At 43.0% G+C, this 18182-nt stretch overlaps 1 protein-coding gene across 1 annotated transcript in view; it reads left to right on the forward strand.

Moving 5' to 3' along the window:
* Nucleotides 1–18182, forward strand: part of SUDS3 (SDS3 homolog, SIN3A corepressor complex component) — a 42230-nt gene that overhangs the window by 17860 nt on the left and 6188 nt on the right. Inside the window, exons 7-11 of the mRNA XM_032241174.1 lie at nucleotides 8600–8695; nucleotides 9795–9856; nucleotides 10015–10036; nucleotides 11436–11541; nucleotides 17747–17831. Of these exons, the coding sequence (XP_032097065.1) occupies nucleotides 8600–8695; nucleotides 9795–9856; nucleotides 10015–10036; nucleotides 11436–11541; nucleotides 17747–17831 (371 nt within the window). The remainder of the gene's footprint in view (nucleotides 1–8599; nucleotides 8696–9794; nucleotides 9857–10014; nucleotides 10037–11435; nucleotides 11542–17746; nucleotides 17832–18182) is intronic.

Below are 18182 nucleotides of genomic sequence, written 5' to 3' on the forward strand. Positions count from 1 at the left end.
CAGGCTCACACCACCATGCCCAGCTAATTTTTGTATTTTTAGTAGAGGCCAAGTTTCACCATGTTGGCCAGGCTGGTCTCAAGCTCCTGGCCTCAAGCCATCTGCCTGCTTCGGCCTCCCAAAGTGCTGGGACTACAGGCATGAGCCACCGCGTCTGGCCACATCCCAGAGTTTAACTCTTTATAATTATGTTAGGAAAGTGCTGGGGCTCTGGTGAGTCTGATTTTAGCAGGGTTCCCTAGGAAATGCATGCAGTGTTTTTGTGGAAGTTCTCAGGGTTGACTTAGAAATTAAAAGTAACCAGTTAAAATCTTTGTTCCCCTCTGTATATTTCTGGTGCTGTGAACCAGCTTGGCCTTCTGATTGACACAGACTTCTGGCTCTAATCCTCATGATACACTGAAGAGAATGTGGTTGTGCCTGAGGTGGGGTCTGACTTTTGAGAATAGCTTCCTCATAGAAAGACTTGGCAAGAGAAGTGAGCTCCTTGAAGGCCTCTGAAAGCAGCTCAGAAATATTTTTTTGTGAGAATGGATGACAAAACAGCAGCTTCAGACAGCATAGTCTTGTTCTTGTGGAAGTGCTTATTTAATCAGACCGATAGCACCATGGTACCTGGTCTCATACCAGCCTCTGTCTGCCAGCTTTTGGACCTGAACACCATTTTCTTTGATAGAGGCTGTGACTGGCATTGATGCTTCATTGCTCTCTGCTACAGCCACCAGATGTTTGGGAGCCTTCATTAGGCTAGTGGGAAATATTATCGGTTTACAGCTGCTTCCTTCCCATCTGTGGGGAAGGGTATCATCACCTTACCTGTGATTTGGCATCCTAATTATTGATAAGCAGTAGATATTGTTTGGCCAGGCAGTTTTACAGCCAGACTCTTAACTGGGACAGGAGGCATCCTCAGTGACTGGGACTGAGCTTGACAGAGTAGAAAAGACAAATTAATGCAGGGCAATCATTTGTAATGCAATAAAATAGATTACAGAAGTGTTTCAAGGTAGCCTTGGGCATTAAAAGTATGGATGTCCTTCCTTATGCCATTTGGTACCCTTGGTATGGAAAACACTGCCAAGGTAATGATGGAGTGTTGGAAGACAAGGCACTAGAGCTAGAAGGGTAATTAGCATTTCCACAGATGGTGCAGCTATGGTGTTGAATTAAGGGCTTGATTTCATTCCTCTAATTGAGTGACTTACTTCACCTTTGTGGATTAACGCCCAATATCAGTATTGCCCAGCTCTGCCCTGAAAATATACTTTCTAAAGTCTCCTTTTTTGGTTCAACGTGAACATGTCTTGAAAAGCAAAGTAGGATAAGAGGATGATGAGAAGCTTCATCCAAATAACCCACTGGAAATGGGTGTATTTGGTGACCTGCTCCCACCATGACTTAAAGCGTTTACAAACCTCCATAGGAGTTTGCAGGATGTTGTGTTCACCACCCAAACCTCTTGTGGAAAACTTAGGTAAACTGGGTTGTTGAGGCAGAAATGTATGATTGTACATAGAGAAGCTAGGATGAATTACAGATCAGTGCATCCCAACTTTAATGTGTAGTTAGGTCATTGGGATCTTCATAAAATGCAGGTTCTGTTTTAGAGGCTTTGGAGTGGAGGCTGAGATCCTGCATTTCTAACCACCTTCCAGGGGCCGCTGATCCTGCTGGCCAGACCACACTTCAGCGGTGAAGTTATAGATAGAGTTGCCTGAGGGTGAGCTTTCTCTGAAGTGGAGGCCAAGATTACAAGTAATCCAAGTATTCAGTGAGAAGTTAATGAGCTTTAAAATGTGGGAGCTTTACCATTTTTAATGTGTTTTTCTTTCTCTCATTCTTCTCTCCTTTCTTCCTGTAGCTCACTCCCTGCTCCTTCCTTTTCTTTTGTAAGTTCTTGGTCACCATGGGCATCTTCCAATCCTTAGGCCCCTGTGGAAGCTGCTTATGACCTTAGTAAAGACTGTCAGTTTCCTTTAGAAGATGGTGGGTTCATAGCTGGTACCATGAGTCATTACAATGTCAAGATTAAACCCTATTTCCCAAGCACTTACGCTGAGCCAAGCATTACATACAAATATTTGAGCCAGTTTTGCAAGCTGATGGACCTGGGTTGCATTTTGACACTGTCACAAATTTAATTCTGAGGTGAGGTGAGGTTTTCTCATTTGGCAAGGGGATGATAGAATCTATTGCAGAGGGTTGATGTGACGATAAGATGACTTAATGCCTAGAAGTTGCTTCAAAGAGTAGCTGGTTCACAGTGTGAACTCTCAGGGATTGGGAAGTTGTAACCTCACTGAGTTCCTGCTGCTCCCTTTAACCTGGGGGATATCACTTCTGCTTTTACAGATGGCAGAGGTGGCTCAGAGAAGTGGAGCCATTGGCTCAAAGTCCCTCAGTGATATAGCGGTTAAGCCATTGTGTGTCTGGCTTAACCACTGAAAATGCCTTCAAGTATTTTCTCTTCACCGCCATTACTACTGACTGCAGATACCATAGATACATATGGTAGCACTAAGTAACTCACAAAATGAGGCTAATGGATAAAGTCTGTGTCTTCTAGGAGGTTGTTTTCTGGTAGTTAGCTGACACAGCTTCCTTGGATTCCCCAAGGTATTGTGGTGTTGAGATGGAGGGCCCCTAAATAAAGGTAACAATTCGACACGTTCATTTTTTACTCATTTATTTATTTAAAGACAGGGCCTCTCTCCAGTCGTTCAGGCTGGAGTGAGGTGGTGCCATCACGGCTCACTGCAGCTCAACTTCCTGGGCTCCCACCTCAGCCTCCGGAATAGCTGGGACTACAGGCATGTGCCACCTTGCCTGGCTCGTTTTTGTATTTTTTGTAGAGACAGGGTTTCGCCATGTTGCCCAGGCTGGTCTTGAATTCCTATGCTCAAGTGATCTGCCCACCTTGGTCTCCCAAAGGAGATTATAGGCGTGAGCTACGACATCTGGCTTTTTTACTCATTTTAAAACCCTAAGATATATGTGGTTGTACTACTATAGGAGCAGTAAGTTTCACACGTATGCAATAGATGTTAATGAGTAGCTACTTGTGTGCCAAGACAAGGGGAAGAGACCCCACAACAGGTATCTGGGGAAGGAGAATAGAAGTGGTGACCTGGAGTTTGGGTGGAGTGGGCTTGTCCTCAGGATGTTCTTTCCTGCTGCTGACATTGTGGAATCAGGTTTTTTCATGTGCTTGATGGTGCAGAGAGGAGGGCTCGATTGGCTCATTGTTTATTGCCCTCTTTTCTTAATGGGCACATTTGGCTTTAAGGAGATTGGTCCCTTTATTCCTACTCTGATTTGGCCTCCAAAGACCTAACATTGATTTTTTTTGTTTGTTTTTTTGAGACGGAGTCGAGCCCTGTCACCCAGGCTGCAGTGCTGTGGCGTGGTCTCAGCTCACTGCCACACTGCAACCTCCACCTCCCAGGTTCAAGCGATTCTTCTGCCACAGCCTCCCAATTAGCTGAGACTACAGGCGCATGTCACCGCACCCGGCTAATTTTGGTACTGTTAGTGGAGGCAGGGTTTCACCATGTTGGCCACGCTGGTCTCGAACTCCTGACCTCAGGTGATCTGCCTGCCTCGGCCTCCCAAAGTGCTGGGATTACAGATGTGAGCTATTGCGCCCAGCCCTGACATTCATTCTTATTCCTCTCCCCGACAATCTGTAGGCACTCTCCTGTTAGCACTGCAGCATTAATTTGTGTCAACACTGATGGTGCCTTCCATCCTGCTAGAGAAGGGCATGGGGCGTGCTAGGATTGCTCTGGGCCTCTAGTCTAGCCCCATGGTTTCCTGCCCTGGTTTGGAGGTAATTGCCAGTCTGCTACTGTGTTTATCTGCAGTGGCTTTTCTTTCTGCCACTTACATCCCATTTCTTTTTAAAGAAAATTTCCTTTTTAAATTTAAAATAAACTTAATTTTTTGAGACAGGGTCTTGCTCTGTCACCCAGGTTGGCATGCAGTGGCACCATCTCGGCTCACTGCAACCTTTGCCTCCTGTGTGCAAGTGATCCTCCCAACTCAGCCTCCCAAGTAGCTGGGACTATAGGCACGTTCCACCTAGTCCAGCTAGGTTTTCATATTTTTGTGTAGAGATGGGGTTTTGCTCTGTTGCCAGGCTGGTCTTGAACTTGTGGGCTCAAGCGATCCACCCTCCTTGGCCTCCCAAAGTGCTGGGATTATAGGTGTCAGCCACTGCCCCCAGTCTTATATCCCATTTTTAAAGGATGCCCCTTCGAATCACTGTGATTAATATTTTTTCCATTAGATAAATATGAGCTTGTTTTAATAAAGTATGTTAAATTGAAGCTTTTATTGCAGTTGTACACTGTAGCAGGTAGGCTGTTGGAATGAATGAACAGGACTAGAGAAGTGCAGAACAAAAGGCCAGCCAGTAAACTGGTAATTGTATGTAAATTGCAGTTAATTTATCAGGAATACCTCTCCATAGGGACTGTGCTCTAATGACTCTACCTAGCTTGTTTCAACTTGAGCTCCCATTTTTAAGATGTCGGAACCAAGTGGTGGGTGGGGGGTGCCTGTATTCATCAGGTTTCCTAGTGAGTAGAGTGGGAGGATTGGCACTATTAAAGGTCATATTGCAGGGTGGCTTGGAGAGGAGTTGCATGCCTTGTCTTGTTACTTGTTTGGTACTTTCTCTCACACTCTCCCAAGTCTGCTTTAAATGCTAGATGTTTAATGATATAAATGGTTTCCCCACTAGAGCAAACCTGTGAAGAGACCTCTGGATCAGAGAGGGTTTCTGATTTCAGCCAGTTAGAGTTTTTCTGTGGTTGCTGCATGATAACTGAGAGGAAGACTGACTGACTCCCTGCTCAGGTGTCTTCTCCAGGGTTGTCACGCTCCAGGGTCTGAGCTTCAGTTCTGAAAGCTTGATTTTTATCAGTGTAGCCAGATTGAGCGCCTTGGAACTTTTAGGGGCCAAACTCATAGGACACTGATAGCAGAATTCAGGATGCTAGCTCGTTGCTTGCAGTGAGAAATAGAACTTTGAGGCACTCTCAGACCCAGGTTGTCAGGCTCCATTCTTCTATGAAAAATCCACCTTAGAAACCAACTAGGCAAACCTGGCTGGCATTGGAGCAAGGTGACTTAAGCGGATAATCTTATTATGTCTGTTGGGGCTGTGATACATGTTGATCATGTCCTTAAATCCTGTCTTCCACCTGGGCCATTGGCCAGGACTGCTCCCTTCTGTCTCCTCTTTCCTAGGTGGAGATGGAGACATGCTGATAAGTTTTAGGGGCTTCTCCAGAGTCCCTTCCTTCTGCAGAGTAGTCTTTTGGATAAAATTAATCAGGTTATTGCTGTAACCAGGCTAACAAAATAGATTTTTTTTTGTCATTTCATAAGAATTGGATTATATTGTTTGGTTTGTAAGTGATAGTTACGATTTTCAGAGTTCATTGGCTGTGATTGGCCTTCACTTGGCTTTCATCCATCATGCATTGTCTACCTTCCCCGCTCCCCAGTCTTGGCAGCCTGCGGAGCAGAGCACTCTCAGCCATTCTCTTTGGTGGACAGAACATTCCATCACACTCAGGGACTATGTGCTTTTTCTTTGGTGCTCTCTCAGGTTGGGTGCACTCCCTTTACACTTTGTTTTCCAAATTAGGTGTCAGTGTTGCACAGCCTCACAGCTGACATCAGCTGCTTTCAACTTGGTTACTTCTTTTCAGGTCTTTGTGCCTTGAGTTTTAAAAAGGATCTTTGTAGAGGTTTTTCCTGCCTGAAAATATAATGATAAAAACTAGCATTGATAGCACTCCCGTTATGCCAGGCACTGTGCCAAGGCTTCACATGTATCATCGTGTGTAACCCTCACAACACACAGTGGGGAAGGCATTATTGATGTTTCTATTCTCTAGATGAGGAAACTTGAGACATAGAGCACTTACGAACCTGCCTTAGGTCACCAGCCGCTGCAGGGATTCAGACCCATGTTTGTGTGACACTCCAGCTGTTGACCGTGGTGCTGTGCCACTGGCCAGTAACTAACTGGAGAAGGGTGGCACCTCAGCATAGGGTAGGAGATTTCTTTTAGGGAGAAGCCTTCGCTACCTGTTTCTGGGGTGTGTGTGTGTGTTTATACTTCCAAGTATACTTTTATGAATATTCATTAATTAGGTCTTTGGCTCTTATTTTTCCTCTGTTCCATTCATAGGAAACACATTTTAATACTGCCCATTTCTCTTCAGAGCCACATGCAGAAGCCTTTTTTTTTTTTTTTAATTTCTGTAGCACATGTATGACATGCTGTAAGATCCTGCACACTGCTTGGTAGAATTCCCTGGAGCTGCCCTGCCTGCTCTGCTGATCGTATGCATAATCACAAATTAACTTCATCCCATGATCAGGCTCGACCTTATCTAACTGTTCTGCACAAAACATTATGCACCCCTACTGTGTCAGAGTATTGCTAGGTGTTGGGGTGGAATTCAGACACCCAAGGGGGTAGATAATGACCTATACAGAGTGGCACTTGGTCTACTTGAGTTTTGTATAGGTGCTCTGGTTATGTGGCAGATGGAATGAGTCTCCGCCTTTGAAAGCTGTCACAGAAAGGAGAATATTGAACTGACTCTCAAAGGGTGTTATGCAGGAGTTTGCTGGGCAGAAAAGAGGAGGCTAGGCAGAGGAGAGCCTTACAAAGGCTTGAAGGTATAAAGTCTGGTGCCCTTGGGTAACAGGATAGCTAAAGGCTTGCACACAGGGTAAGTGTGAATGAAGGAGAAGGGAGGAAGACCAGAAATCAGGTCTGGCTTTTATCCTGTAGTTAGAGAGTGGTGAACCGTTGAAATAATCAGAAGAGGGCTGGGTGTGGTGACTCTTGCCTGTAATCACAGCACTTTGGGAGGCCAAGGAGGGCAGATCACTTGAGATCAGGAGTTCGAGAGCAGCCTGGTCAACATGGTGAAACCCCGTCTCTACTAAAAATACAAAAAATTAGCCAGGCGTGGTGGTGCATGCCTGTAGTCCCAGCTACTTGGGAGGCTGAGGTGTGAGACTTGTTTGAACCTGGGAGGTGGAGGTTGCAGTGAATGAAGATTGTGCCACTGCACTCCAGCCTGGGTGACAGAGTGAGGCTCTGTTTCAAAAAAAAAAAAAGAATATTTAGTAACAAGAGTGATAAGCGAAACAATCTGATTTGTGCCTCAGGAAGATCATTTGGGGGAAGGGAGGATGGACGGGATATGGGAGAGACCACTGAAGGTCACAGAGGTAGGTCAGTGAAAGGATGAAGGGACAGAGTTGAGTCAGAACCGACATTAGTTGGTGAACCTCATGGCTGGGTGAAGGAAGACAAGTCACAGATGACAGATTTGCTCTTGGTTGGAAGGATGAATAGATCTGATGCCCCTGATGAGACAAGGGAAAAGAGGCAGCTGTGGGAGGGGAAACGAATATTGAGTTCGTGTGGGGCATGGAGAATGTGTGGTGTCAGATACCTGTTGCCATATAGACGGGTGTGTGGAGCTGAAATTGGTGATTGCAGATTGGTTGGGATACAGTTGGAAAGAAACTAAGTGGACCCCAAAGATCACCAGTATTCAGGGAGCAGGCAAACGAAAAAGGACCCCAAGGAGGCACGTTTACCTCCTTGTGAACGATGGCTTGGGAGGAGCGATTTTAAGGCGTGGGAAGTCAGCAGCAGTGTGAGACCACAGTGAGGAGTGAAGAAGGGAAAGAGACTCATCGTGAGCCCTTATTGTGTCATTTTGATAGTCAAGTAGCTACAAAAGGTTGTAAAGGGAAAAAAGGGGCTGGGCACAGATGGCTTACACCTGTGATCCCAGCACTCTGGGAGGCCAGGTTGGGTGGATCACGAGGTCAGGAGATGGAGATCATCCTGGCTAACCCAGTGAAACCCTGTTTCTACTAAAAATACAAAAAATTAGCCGGGCATGCTGGCATGCTCCTGTAGTCCCACCTACTCAAGAGGCTGAGGCAGGAGAATCGTTTGAACCCAGTAGGCGGAGGTTGCAGTGAGCTGAGATCCTGCCACTGCACTCCAGCCTGGGTGACAGAGTGAGGCTCCGTCTCCCAAAAAAAAAAAAAAAAAAAAAAAAAAAGCCTGAGTCTGTAAATGAAGACTTCGTATAAAAATGTTGGCACTGAGGCCAGAGGCCTCTAAAAGAGCCTTTCATACCAGTGGGCTTCGGCACACCCACCCTCTGTGGGAACTGCAGAAATTAGTCAGCTGAGATGACCATCAGGTTCCTAAAAGCCTGTGACTGGGCTTCTTAATTTGAAGGAGAGGAGGAATATCCCCTAGGTTTTGACGGTGCTGGAGAGATGCCTGCAGTGGCTGTAATGCTTAACTGTAGGGCTGCATTTCTGAGAGGGGCGTGTATGTAGGGCAGTTGGTCTGAATCTTAAAAGAATAAACACTTTATAAAATCTAATGGGGCATCTGGTTATGGCCATGTGTAGAACAAACATCCCCTATAAAACAGCTCTGATTGGGTGGCTGGGGGGCAGATATTCTTACACTGTAGAAATTCTTATTGACTTCAAGTGGGAGCTGGACAGATTACCCATTTCATTCTTGCCACAGATTCTATGGAGGTGAAACCTATCATGACCAGAAAGTTGCGGAGGCGACCAAATGATCCCGTCCCCATCCCAGACAAGAGGAGGAAACCTGCTCCAGATATCCATTTACATCAAGCTGTGATCGCTTAAGACTGTGGAATCCTTCGTTTATCCATTCGATAGGGTATATATGGTTGTTGTTCTACAGAAAGTAGTCATGTTTAATTGGAAAGCAGATGTGAAATATTTGTCCATGGGTTAAGGGTTGCTCATTTTATCATGGGAGTCCTCATTTGCTACTGCTTTTGGTGGGAGAGATTTATAGAGAGTCATGATTTGGAAAGGTGCTTTGCATGTGAAGTTCAGCTTGGTTTTATTTATTTATTTATTTTTTATTGTACTTTAGGTACTGGGGTACATGTACAGATCATGCAGGATCATTGCATAAGTATACACATGGCAATGTGGTTTTCAGCTTGGTTTTAACACTAACATCAAAATTCAGGGGCATCTGAAAACTTGATGTGCCTTAATTTTTTCGCCTGTGATTTTCCACCTTCCAACTGTAAAATGACAATAATATGTACCTTTATGTACCTCTGTTACCTATGTCCCTAATATAGTGGATTGCAAACTGTTTTTAAATGAAAGCAAATGAGATCTCAGTCAGACATAAAGCAGCCCTTTAATCATAAAAATGGTAACAGAAACAGGAGAGATGGAGAAGTGTTTCTGTTCCTTTCAAGGAGATAGTAAATAGCTGTCTGCCCAAAATGGTGTGGTCATTTGTGTGCCACCAGGAAAGGGCATAACTTCAGGCTGCCTCCCCTTCACAACAGGATTTAAGTTGCTGAGGGAAGATTTACCTTACCTTGGATGTTTGTGTGGAAGCCTTTAGTTCTCTGGAACAAAAAAGCTTTATACATTCATGATGAAATTCTTATGTTACTGTTTCCTGTGCTCTGTTATTGTAGATGCCTAACGAAACTCATTCCACCTTCTCATCCTAACAGTGGGGGATGTGAATTCCTTTCTGTGCTGAAGTACCATGACGTTTTAGTAGGAGAATCATAAATTTCTAAGAAGCAAACTGTGGCTGTAAAAACATAATTTAACAGAATCACACTTTGTACATTCCAAAATACTGGTACCATTTTGTTGATTACTCTTTGCTTGGAAATTGTACTTTTCAGACATAGTCCTTTAACTCTCAACACCCCAGCTAAACTATTTGTTAACAGATGAACAGATCATGGAGGATCTGAGAACATTAAATAAGGTACAGTTTGACTTTTTTGATTTTTTTGAAAAATCAGGCTTACATGGTTTTCTGCTTTCCTTTGTTAACATGTTACTTGTTAAATCATTATGCCTTTGACACCTGAAGTTGCATCTGAAATGATTTTCTAAGATTTTTTGTTGTTGTTCTTCCTACAGCTTAAGTCACCCAAGAGACCAGGTAAGTGCATAATGTATTGGCATTTGTGCAATCTTTTTATCATGTTGTTGGAAAATCATGTGAATACCTGTCAGGGAATTGTTGCAATTTTCAAAAATGAAATGTTCATCATTTGCCTAAGAGTAGTCATCACGAAAACTGAAGGGGACCTTAACTGCACCCATCCCTGATTTCTCTCTCTCTCTCTCTTTTTTAAGCCTTGTTTTGTTATTTTTATTTTTTTCCTTAGGATTTATTATAAAAGAGACATTTGATTGGCTGGTAAAGGTTTCCTTCTGTGTAGACATCAGGCAAAAGATTTAAATGCACATCCATTTTTGAAAATGAAACTAGAAGGGTTTTTAAGTATTCCTGGCTTTCTAAAGTCAAGTCCTAGGTAGGTCAGTTCCAGTGGCTTTTCATGGCCTGACTCTGGTAAGGCATTTGAAGGCTGCTCTGACTTGCAGTTCATAGAAGAGACCAACCAGCTCAGTGTTCATGGTTGTTCTTTCCAGAACAGCACTTGAGATAATCAGTGCTAGTTGCAAACTAGAATTCTGAATTGGTGACATCTTTTTTTTGTTTAAAGTACTGTGATTACTCACACATTCCTCTACTCGCTGAGTCTTGTGGAAGAAAATCAATTTTTGTAGATAATATCTTCCTGGGGGCCACTGCGGTCCACAGAGATGTCCTGACCTTCTGAGGCACGATGGGGAGAGTGGGGGAGGGTTTTATGAATGTGTAAATTTAATAGTTTTTTTTTTTTTTTTTTTGAGATGGAGTGTCGCCCTGTCGCCAGGCTGGAGTGCAGTGGTGCAAGTTCGGCTCACTGCAGCCTCCACCTTCTGGGTTCAAGCGATTCTCTTGCCTCAGCCTCCTACGTAGCTGGGACTATAGGCGCATGCCATCACATCTGGCTAATTTTTGTGTTTTTAGTGTAGACAGGGTTTTACCAGGTTGGCCAGGCTGGTCTCAAACTCCTGACCTTAGGTGATCTACTTGACTCAGCCTTCCAAAGTGCTGGGATTATAGGCTTGCACCACCATGCCTGGGTGAAATGATTCAATTTTTAACAGACTTTCATAATACTTGCCCTTTAGGGCTTAAGATCACCAGGGTATTAGTCCTACTCTAAATGACCTTATGTATTTGCACATTTGACCTTAATTTTCCTGAACCCCAGGTGTCTCTTCCTTTTAATGAGGTTGATCTGTGCCTTGCCTCCTTCCCAGGGTTGCTTTGATGATCAAGTTTAGGTGAAATATACAAGAATTTTGTTGAATTCCCATGCATTAGCACTGTAAGGGTTCAATGATGATTATTACTACATTCTGATAGTGTTTCAATTAAAGCATGTTAACTGGTGGACTCACGTGTTTGTGACATTCTTAGTCACGTAAGTATTGGTTTCCTCCAGCATCTCCATCCTCTCCTGAGCACTTGCCTGCAACACCCTCGGAATCTCCAGCCCAGAGGTTTGAAGCTCGGATAGAAGATGGCAAACTGTACTATGATAAAAGATGGTATGTTATGGGAAAACCTGCACTAATAAGAGTCTCAAAAGAACCATTTGGAAAGAGGGCTGGGGCTACTGTGGTTATTTCAGAGCATGGCTGCTGCTAAACTTACATAGTACTAAAAGTAGAAACCATTAAAAAATGTATCAGCAGTCATTTAATCAATACTTCTGTTAGACCTTTGAAAGCTGTGTTTCCCCAAACCATGTTCTGCTCCCCTTTCTTCTCCATTCTGCTGTTTCTCTACTAGAATTTGCAGGCTGGTATCTTCTGTGATGCCCCTGCCAACTGGGGCTGGGGTGTATGTCCCCCTCTGAGCCCTCTTAACTCTCCCCTTGTGTGCTAAAATTAATAGGTGCTCTTCAGATTAAAGGATTTTGTGGTCAAATCAGTTTGGGGATGATCCTGTTAATTAAGATAAATGGGTTTCTCCCTTGTAGCACCCTTTGGGTCCTGTGATATGGTAATGTACACTGAATTTCTAAGATGTTATTAGGTGTTTTTTTGATGCCTCATACCCTTTTTTTATACATGATCCTGCTGCAGAAGTGGTCAAGGAAACTTGCTTGGGGGAACTGTATCCTAAAACATTTCTAGTTGTTTTTTTTTTTTTTTTGAGATGGAGTCTTGCTCTGTCACCCAGGCTGGAGTGCAGTGGCTTGATCTCTGCCCACTGCAACCTCCACCTCCCAGGTTCAAACAATTCTTCTGCCTCACCCTCCCGAGTAGATGGGTTTATAGGCACCCACCACCATGCCTTGCTGATTTTTGTATTTTTAGTAGGGATGGGGTTTTGCCATGTTGGTCAGACTGGTTTCAAACTCCTGACCTCACATGATCTGCCTGCCTTAGCCTCCCAAAGTGCTGGGATTAGAGGCGTGAGCCACCATGCCTGGCTAAATTCCTAGTTTAGATTGAAGACTATTTGAAATCTTCAGAGCAGCTAGCATTTTTCATTGGAAATGTAATGGCAAAACAATATGAAAGAACTTTAAAAGCTCATACTTTTATTTATTCAACAAACATTTTTTTCTGTTCTGTATGAGGCATTCTGGTAGGTATGAAATGGATACTGCCATCATTTCTCAGGTCCTCTCATTCTGATATATTTCTATTCTTTGTTCATATGCAGGCAGGCATACTCTATTCATTTTAAGTCATAGGTCACATGGTTTGCCTTGCCTTCCCTTTTGGTTATATTGAGAATGTTTTTCTGGGTTACTGTAAGGTGTCTGCAATTATTTGTAATGGCTATATAATGATCCTTTGAGTTTTAATATCCAAAAGTTCCAAAATTTAGGGTAATGGGTTATTTTGAATTCTTAAAAAAAAAGAACAAAAACCCAGCATTGTGTTGGTTACTTTGCATTAGTTACTTGGTAATATTGTACTTGTCAAAAATGCTTAGGGGTCTACTCATGTCTGAAGTAAATCATTTCTACCTATGAGGTTGCATGAGTTAATTACCCAATAGATGCTGGAGGCTTGCTTTATCTCTAAGGCTGATCTTAATGACTTCTTCCCCTCTGATTTGGTTTTCTTTGGCATTCTTCAGGAAGGTCGCTTTGTGTTGTTTTATTATGTCTCAGAACACATCACCACTAGGTGGCAGGCTTTAACAGTTTACCACTGAGAATGGCAAAATTAGATGAAAAATGTTTCTAATAATGAAAACCAAATAACCTTTAAAGATCAAGCCCACACATAAGAAGCATCTTTGAAAATGATGAGATTTATCACTAACATTTTTACGGATCTGTGAGTCTTAAAGCCATGTGATATTTCCAATGATGTTCATTTTGTAACTGTGTTGCTTTGAATCTTCCTCTTTCTAAGCTTAATCCTCAGACTTTATGAGACGTGTCTTGAGGGTGAAATGCAGTAAAATGAAATTCTTGTTTTTTTTTTTTTTAAAGAAAGGAAAGGATCCACAGTATCTGGTGTTTCCTAATGTAAACAGAATGGTCAGGTTTGATGTGTTAGAACTCCTAAGTATTTTGAAGGAATTTTCACCATCTTTCTTACATTAGCAGCAGAAATTTAGAAATGAATGTTACTGGACACATTGAACTTTTTCAGTGAATCTGAAATTGTTTATTCTCTTGTTAAATGTACTTTGAGAATGTTGCTTTCTTCTCTATTCTGTATACTTTTCAGTTTTGGCCGTGTCAGTCAGAGACAATAATGCAGTTGTTGAAGAGGGGCCCCTCTCTTCCTCGGTGACGGTTGAAAAGTGTTCCTGGGAATCCTGGCTAAGGCTTTCACTGCAGAGCCAGCCTCTCCCATTTCCCCAGGCTCATGTTTGGCTTTTGTATCAGTTTGGAGGTTTCGTTTTTCTTTCTTCAGCAGACGTGGCTTGTGGCTGAGAGGTCAGCTGCAGTTGCTTTATGTTCTTTCCAGGGGTGTGGAATGTTTTGGTGCAGCCGAATTTTTGGCAGAAGATGTCTTGCTGAGTTTTAAATGGCTTCAGCAAAACAAATGGGATTCAGGCTTCCCATCTTAGTGTGAATACTTGCTAAGCTTCCTTTCATTTTGAAAGATAAGGATCTTCCCTTTGCCTTGGTCTTACACTGCATTTAAGGCATTTTATATCCTGCTATAATTTACCTCACATTTTGATTTGGACTAATGACCTCTCTCAAAAAATACTGTGAAAAAGCAGCTGATATTTGAAAATAAGGACTTCTTTTTTTCTCTCCTCATTTTAAATATGGGGCTGCTACCATGAATCAGAAATGAAGCCACCCACTTGCTCAAGTGGATTTCACCCTCCAGCCTTTGGTTGACACAAAAGACTAACTAAAACAGTGAATATTTACCAGGAGAGTTGGGACTCCTTGAGGTCCTGTAATTATAACGTGGACTCACTTTTTGGGGAAATAAAGTGTTAATACCAGGATTCTCAGTAGGATACAAAATTAAATTAATTTTCCTCCCTCCTTGCCCCACTTTTGTGCCCACCTTCTTACGAAATTGCTTTTTCAAAATAGTACAGTAGTGGTAATTTCTGGTTTTGTTGGGTTTGATAGTGAGGCACAAAGCTTTAAGAACTTAATTGTAGAGAGTCCCAGGTCAGAATTTCCATTAGTAACAAAGTAATAAAGTCAGTCTAACATTTGGGGCTTATTCTTTGTTGCTATTTAAAGTATCTTTTGTCAGCAACTGAGTTGCAGCTTGTACAACAGGTTAATTGGCTAAAAAAATATAATGCACATTGTTACTACCTTATTGATGTTGCTTCCTAGCACATTTTATATCTAAATATATTTTTAAATTCTCCCTCCAGCTTTGATTTTTCAGTGACATTATCTCTCACTGCAGCCTCTGCCTCTTGGGTTCAAGCAATGCTGTGCCTCAGCCTCCTGAGTAACTAGGATTACAGGCGCACACCACCATGCTGGGTAATTTTTGTATTTTTGTATTTTTAGTAGAGATAGGGTTTTACCTTGTTGGTCTGGGTGGGCTTGAACCCCTGACCTCAAGTGATCTACCTGCCTTGACCTCCCAAAATGCTGGGATTACAGGCATGAGCCACAGGGCCCGGCTGGTTTTTTTTTTTTTTTTTTTTTTGATAGGAATTTTGCTCTTGTTTCCCAGGCTGGAGTGCAATGGCACAATCTCGGCTCACTGCAACCTCCGCCTCCCGGATTCAAGTGATTCTCCTGCCTCAGCCTCCCAAGTAGAGTAGCTGGGAGTACAGGCGTGTGTCACCATGCCGGGCTAATTTTGTATATTTAGTAGAGACAGGGTTTCACCATGTTAGTCAGGCTGGTCTTGATCTCCTGACCTCAGGTGATCCACCCACCTCTGCCTCCCAAAGTGCTGGGATTACAGGCATGAGCCACCACACCCGGCCTGTTTTTTCTTTACTTAGCAGTATATTGAGCATGTTTCCACACTCGTAATATTCTATACCACATCTGTGACCTTTCTTTATTAAAGTGTTTAGAAAGTTGTATCAGAATGACTTGAGGGTAGTTGCATTTTGTTTTGTGTCTCTATCTCTTTAATAACTTACAGTCTCTGTAGAATAACTGTGAGTATTCTGCCTCTGTATTTTTATTTTAACCATTACTCAAGACATTACTATTTACATAGGAGAGCCAGCTCAGATGTGGGAGAGAAACCAGGGGAAGTGTTAAGAGTGTTAGTATGAACTTAGCCTTTTCTCCTGCATGTGCAGTTCAGACCGTGTGATAGTACATGTTTAGCATAATGAAGATCCCCAATCCAGTTTACCAACTAATATAGGGCCAGAAGCGACTTTAAAACTTGCATCTAAACCATTTTCGCTGTTGTAATTGAATTGAAAATTCTGTTTCTTTTTTGTTTAAGACAGGAGTCTTGCTGTCACTCAGGCTGGAGTGCAGTACTGTGATCTTGGCTCACTGCAGCCTCTGCCTCCCTGGGTCAAGCAGTTATCCTCCCTCATCCTCCCAAGTAGCTGGGATTACAGACGCCTGCCACCATGTTTGGCTAATTTTTGTATTTTTAGTAGAGATGGGGTTTCACCATGTTGGCTAGGCTGGTCTTGAACTCCTGACCACAGGTGATCCACCTGCCTTGGCCTCCCAAAGTCCTGGGATTACAGGTGTGAGTCACTACACCTGGACTAAAATGCTGTTTCTTTTAATAGTATTTTCTGAAAGTAAATTGACTTGGAAACGTGAGTTTTCAGTTCCTAAGTAGCAGGTTAAAGAGAAGTTAGACCCTAGACTGGAAAAAGTTCTTTACGTGGGAGTGAAGTACATCCTTTACGGTGATGTCTTGATAGTAGGTTATTTTGTTACAGCAGCAAAACAGAAATAATCAGCTATCATGCTTTCCTGGGAGATGTATTTTGGTGAATTTACGTGAGAGTATGGGTCTGGTTAGCCAGATCTTTGCAGCCAAAATGAACCAAAGGTTACATTATTAACTGACCTGGAGCTGGCCCAGGCTAGGTCTGTTAGCCTCAGTTCTGCTGAGATTTCCAACTCTTATAATCCAGCAGGGGCCTTGTTCATCCTGTGGCAGCTGCCGTTGTCCCATTTGGGCTTTGGCCCCCCAGCAACTTCACTTTCATCCTTGGCCTTGTCCCTGAACTTGTAGAAATAAGAAGTGATCCTACACTGCAGGTCGAGAGCAGATGCAGGAATTGAAAGGGGAGTGTCTGTCTTACCTACTCTGTTCAAAGAAGCTCTCCCAACTGTCTGAGCCGTGTTAGATACCCTTTGGTATACGTCACAACACTTGGAACTTTGTCTGATTAGCATATACCAGGTGTGGTTATTATTAATTATTATTATTATTTTGGAGATGGAGTCTCCCTCTCACCTGAGCTGGAGTGCAATGGCACGATCTTGGCTCACTGCAACCTCTGCCTCCTGGGTTCACGCGATTCTCCTGCCTCAGCCTCCCAAGTAGCTGGGATTACAGGCGCCCGCCACCACACCCAGTTAATTTTTTTGTATTTTTAGTTGAGATGGGGTTTCACTATGTTGGCCAGACTGGTCTTGAACTCCCACCCTTGTGATCCGCCTGCCTTGGACTCCCAAAGTGCTGGGATTATAGGCGTGAGCCACCTTGCCCAGCCTGTGGGATGATTTAATGTTCTTTATCCCCACTGGATTTGAAGCTTTGTGATAGCAGGGGCCTTGTGGCCTTTTTCACTCTCTGTCCTCAACCTCCAGCATAGTCAGTGGTACACAATAAGTGCTTAATGAGTATTTTTAATGAGTGACTAAAGGGTTAAAGTTAGTCTTCCTTCTTGTTGGTGACTTATTTGGACAAATAGAAAACAGGTAGCAGTTGCTCAAGCCTATTTATTTGTTTTGTCTGTCCAGCCTTCTTCAGTGTTCTGAGGTGGGGCCAGAAAGAGGGAACAGGGTTTTTATTTAAAAATTTTTAATTTACTTTTTGAACTGGGTCATATAGTCCAAATGAAAAGGAAAAATATGTAATTTTTCAACCCTTTCTTCAGCCTCTTTTTTCCCCTCTTAGTGGGACCAAGGAATACAAGCTTTAGATCTAGAAGAAGATCAGGTGGTCCTCTAATCTGAGGATGGAAGCCTTTCAGTTAAGCCCTTGGAAATCCAGGCTATTCCTCAATATAAAATATTAAGACTTCTTTAATGATAATTTTTGTTCTGATGCTGTTTTCCTTTTGTTTGGTTTTTACTTCCTTTCTCTATCCCTCCCTTTATACAAATGTGTGTCTTGTTTTTGTCAGGTACCACAAGAGCCAGGCCATCTATCTGGAGTCAAAGGACAACCAGAAACTGAGCTGCGTGATCAGTTCTGTAGGAGCCAATGAGGTGGGAACCACACTCCCTCATCTTTAAGAAAGCAAAGTGTGCACTGTGAAGTGTCAATATGAAAACCTGAAGTGAAAGTGCCACCAAGGAAGTACGGTGGAGTCAGTCATGTCTTCTATGTAGGGCAGATTCTAAAGTCAGGCAGAAATTGCACAGCATCAGAATCATCCTTGAAAAGCCCTTACATTTGCTTGACTGCAATATATGCAGATTTATCTATTCCATGGGGTATTTGTGAACTTACTTGCATAGCCACTGATTTGGGAACCACGGAGCTAGATTCCAGGAAAGAACAAAAAGCAAGTGTGTGTGTTGTCTATACATTCAGCTACTGCTGCTTTTTAAGGTAAC

The sequence above is a fragment of the Sapajus apella genome, unplaced genomic scaffold, assembly GCF_009761245.1.
Source record: "Sapajus apella isolate SASKATOON/1434 unplaced genomic scaffold, GSC_monkey_1.0 scaffold2, whole genome shotgun sequence".
Lineage (NCBI taxonomy): Eukaryota > Metazoa > Chordata > Mammalia > Primates > Cebidae > Sapajus > Sapajus apella.